Source organism: Oreochromis aureus, linkage group 16 (genome assembly GCF_013358895.1).
Source record: "Oreochromis aureus strain Israel breed Guangdong linkage group 16, ZZ_aureus, whole genome shotgun sequence".
Taxonomy (NCBI): Eukaryota; Metazoa; Chordata; class Actinopteri; order Cichliformes; family Cichlidae; genus Oreochromis; species Oreochromis aureus.
In genome coordinates, this window is record NC_052957.1 from 16,931,668 (window position 1) to 16,936,145 (window position 4,478).

The 4,478-nt window shown below is 41.3% G+C and overlaps 1 protein-coding gene across 1 annotated transcript; it reads right to left on the bottom strand.

Annotated features, from left to right (window-relative positions):
• Positions 1–222: 222 nt before the first annotated feature.
• evx2 (even-skipped homeobox 2) lies at positions 223–2,387 on the bottom strand. The gene is made up of 3 exons (XM_031743077.1): positions 1,994–2,387; positions 1,383–1,624; positions 223–837 (listed from the first exon to the last, which is right to left on the bottom strand). Exons 1-3 carry the CDS (start codon positions 2,385–2,387, stop codon positions 223–225), a joined length of 1,251 nt encoding a protein of 416 aa, XP_031598937.1.
• Between the last annotated feature and the right edge of the window lie 2,091 nt (positions 2,388–4,478).

The following is a 4,478-nucleotide window of genomic DNA, read 5'->3' on the forward strand; positions in this document are numbered from 1 at the left end:
TTTTCAGTGTTGGGTATCAGTGTTTGTTTTAATAAAAACAGTCTCTTCCAGTTGAATCACTTTTAGACTTTTAATCTTCGAGTTTCGGTGTGTTTATGATACCGCCTAATGCGTCGCTCAGGTGGGACTCCCCATTTAAAGTAGTAGGCCTAATCCCCCACCCCACCCCTAAAAGTAGGACTGGAGCAAAATAGGAAACGGTCGCGTTGGCTGCGTGATCAGTTATCTGTTAAGTGAAGTTTCTTCTCGCTGGTCTGGTGACGGGACTGAAGTCTTGCTTAGAACCGCAGCAGAATACGGCAAAAATCCACTCTCGGATCTTTGCCCGGAAGCTGTGCAGGTAAAGTCAGCGCTGGCGCTCCTGGAGCCCAATGCGCTTGCCGCCTGGCTGCTGTGGCAGCTCAGGCACGAACAGGGCCCGGTGGCTGACGGAGCGCTGACCGCAGCCGCCGCTGCAGCGGCCGCCGCCGCCGCGGATGCAGCGGCCGAGCTATTCAGGCCTGCAGGCGACTGGTAGAGTCCCGGGTGCCTGAAGCTGCACAGGAGCTCTGGCCGTGAGTATGGGTGGGAGAGCGCTCGGAAGGTATCGAGGGGGCGGATGGAAGTGGCGAAAGGTGACGAGGCGGCACCGGTGGCGGCGGCGGCCGCTGCTGCTGCCGTGACACCGACGTGCGGGTAGTAATGTAGAGGCATGTGCGAGTGGAAAGGGTAAGGTAGACTTCCTGTAGCTGCCGCGTGCGTCATCATGTAAGTGTAGAAGCTAGGGTCTGCTGGATGGGGCCAGGACATCGCCAAACGCTGCCTTTTATCCTTCATCCGCCTGTTCTGGAACCACACCTGCACACAGAGTCAAAACAAGCCCCATATTGAAGCTGCCATGTTGTTTTCAAGCTCAGACCTCTGAAGAGCTGAGCTGGACAGACACGTTACCTGCGCTGATTTCAAATGGTTCCTGCAAATGTTCTCGTGCTGCTTTGAAGTAATCATTGCCTTATTGCAGTATTATCAGTCCGTTAAAGTAAAGGGGGGTATATTGTTTTGCAGTTATTTTTGTTTTAATGGATTAATGTACAAATTACTTGTATCCATAACGTAAAATTTGTCACTATCCACATCTTTAGCTGTTTAGGAAAATCGCATTTTGTGTGAGTGTGGGCAAGATAAAATAAATTAAAAAAATGTCTGCACCATTTTATGCGCACGAATAAAGATAACACGGCCTCTGTTTTTAACTGCAGAGTATTTTCACTATTGCTATTAATGTGTTTGCTTTTAAATAGTCACATCATTGCTTTCCATGCACAAAAAAACACATTTAAGTCACACACAGCACGCGCGCACACACACAGGAATATTTATTCAAGCTTAATTTTGCAACCTACCTTAATTGTAGTTTCGGGCAAATTTAGCGTCGCCGCTAACTCACATCTTCTCGGTCTCGAAACATAATTTTCCCTGTAAAACTCTTTTTCCAGTCTTGCGATTTGTTCTCTGGTGAAAGCAGTCCGATACCTTCTGACTTGATCGGTATTTGAATTGTTTGATCCCCCCGTTGAATTACCGTTCATGTTCTGGAGGGAGTTTGAGCTTGTGTTGGAAGATCCAGAGCTACTGTCTGAAAAACCTGAAAATTAAAAAACAATAAAAATAAACATTTCGCAGTAATAATAATAAGATTAATACTAATTCTAAAAATAGTAATTCAGCTTTACTTGTGAGTGGGCCTACCGGATTTGACAGTGTAGTAGAAAAACAAGACGTTTGTGTAACAAAATAGTACATTTAATAATAATAATAATAATAATAATAATAATAATAATAATAATAATAATAATAATAATAATAACAATAATACATTAGAATTTAGGGTTTTGGTTTGGAATTTTTTGTCCTTGGATAAAATAAATAGTCGACAATAACAACAATAATAGTAATGTTCATGTCCAGATAAAAACAATTGCCGAGAGAAAAACTGATGAAAATAAAATCTTACCTTTATTGTTTTCCTTGTGCTGGCTCGGGGAGCGATGCGCAGGGCATCCCACTTCCACATCACTGTTAATATCTGATTCTTGCGAAACTTCGGAATAAAGACTCATTTTCTTCCTGCTTTCTGACGAGGAAATTTCCGCCGAGGAAGAATTTTCACTGCCGTGGTGTGTACCGAAAAGACTGTCAATTTCAAATTTGCTTTTCGTCGGGATGTCCCCAAGATTTCCATGGAGGGAAGCGGAAGTTATTCTCGGGCTTAGTCGTCCGCCGTGCTGGGAGTTTTCCAGGGCCTCCAGCACTGAATTTCCAGGCGTGTCTGCGAGCCTCTTCCCGGCGACAGGACTGTGGAGACCTCTCTCCATCAATATCATCTCTTTTCTTATCCTCTCCATCATTAAGCCGTGGAAGACGACGACGACGAAGAAGAAGAAAAAAAAAAGCACACACACACACACGCACACAGACACACACAACACTTGTCCAGGGGGCTGGAGCACCAATGAGTTGTGTCGGAGCTAAATCCGCATGCAACTCCTGCAACTGTGTCTAAATAACTGTCTCTAAACCTTTTTATAAGCAAGACGCAAAAATGAAAGAATCTAAACGCAATCGACGAGCGACTGCTCAAAATGAGCCGTGCATCCTCCCCACAGCAGCAAAATGTCATTCATCAAAAGTGGCTGCTGTTCGTTGTTAAAATGCTGGGCTGACGTTGCTCCAATGATCATTTATTGTAACAGGTTTATAAGCAAATAAATAGGAGAGGGCTGTCACTTGATGATGGAGGCGGCCTTCGGTCAGACGAATAATATCCAAGTGGAGAGGAAGAGAGAAGTGAGGAGCGAGGTGCTTGTCCCTGGGTTGATCTCTGAGTCTGTTGTAGATCGCTCTTGGGTTTGGCCTCTTGGGTGAAATTGACAGTCTGATTAATAAAATGAGCGGAGCAACATTTCCCTCTTCATTTAGGAATATTATTATGCTTTGATTCTCCATTGTTTGCCTCCTCTCTTTCCGCCCTCCCCCTCCCTAATCATTGTTCTTTTATTTATTCCTTTTATTCCCCTTTTTTCTTTTATATTTTTTTGCCATTTTTGCGACTTAATCAGAATGCGAAATGCAATCAGATTAAGGTGGAAAGCGGTGACGTTAGACTAAGAGTGTTATTCTTCAGATATAGTGTTACGTTGACGATTTATTTTATTATTATTATTATTATTATTATTATTATTTTATTTTGTGTTTTTCTCCGGTTTTGGGGGGACTTGCACCAGCTCTTTAATCGTGAACGACACATTTCTTTGCGATGATCGCACCTGGACTTTTTATTTATTTATTTTTTACTGCAGCACACACAAATAGTCATCAGTACACATAGTATAAAGCCTGCTTGTTAACACAAGGCCACTTTTAAAATTAATTTAGCCAAATTGGGTCTATATAAGCTTTTATGATTTGACGATCGAAACGTCGCTGTTGTAATAACAACAGTTTCGTTACAGCTAATTTCTCGTTACGTTTCCCTCTTTCGTTTTGATTGGCTTATGCATTAAATTCATCTGAATTACTCAGATTTCATATCTTACACAGCCATTTCTGGCATTTTAGGATGTCTTATCTAATTGAAGTATTATATCCAGTTTTTAGTCCGTTTCAATCGTTTCTGTTGAAAGGTAGTTAGGATGTATTCACAAGACAATTACAGAAAAGTATTTAACATATTAACTCGGTATGTGAGCACATAACACCCGTGCTTGGACTAGTTTGTCGACGTGAAAACACTATAAAGGCGCCCTCAGATAATCCTATGTGCGTCCTCTGGCGCCTCCTGCAGGTTTTAATTTTAATTGCATTGAAATGAGACGTTGAATGGATGTGTTTGGTTGTAGTTTAAGTCCTGACTTGTGTCTGGTCAGCCAATACTAGTGTCTATGACAATGGTTTAATAGATCAATACTGTAATGAGGCTACCACAAGAGTATTATAAAACAGCTGCAAGCAGCTGGAAATTGAAAGAGCTTTATTCCTAATTTAGTGTCCTCTCTATCATCAAGAATATAATGGAGTTAATCAGCTGACTGTGGGCTATAATGTATGTGTATTCCCTGCATTGTGTTGCAGTTTGAAAAAGAAATCATTCACCCAACCCATGTTTTATTTTATTATTATTATTTTTCAGTTGCTAACAGTGAAAACGTGACTAAGTGTCAACAAGGCAGCATCAGCACCCCCCCCCTTTTTTGTTTTATCCACACAAATCATAATCATTTAATCAGGGGCCCATCCCACTGTTTAACTGCTGTTGATTTCATTTTTATTTTTATGTTTTATAACCTGCAGTAAAAGACCAACTAATTAAATTCACACAAATCTAAAGCAAGTTACATGCATTTGTTATACTGTCTGGGAACACAATATGTTTTAAAAAAAATACAAATATTGTTAAACTGAAATAAGACACTGAAATGCATTGTTCCCCCAGAGCTTTG

Coding starts and splice junctions, on each gene's coding strand:
- evx2 (XM_031743077.1), bottom strand. CDS start 2,387: ATGATGGAGAGGATAAGAAAAGAGATGATATTGATGGAGAGAGGTCTC. Junction 1,625..1,993: donor GCACAAGGAAAACAATAAAG/GTAAGATTTTAT, acceptor TTTAATTTTCAG/GTTTTTCAGACAGTAGCTCT. Junction 838..1,382: donor TGCCCGAAACTACAATTAAG/GTAGGTTGCAAA, acceptor CTCTGTGTGCAG/GTGTGGTTCCAGAACAGGCG.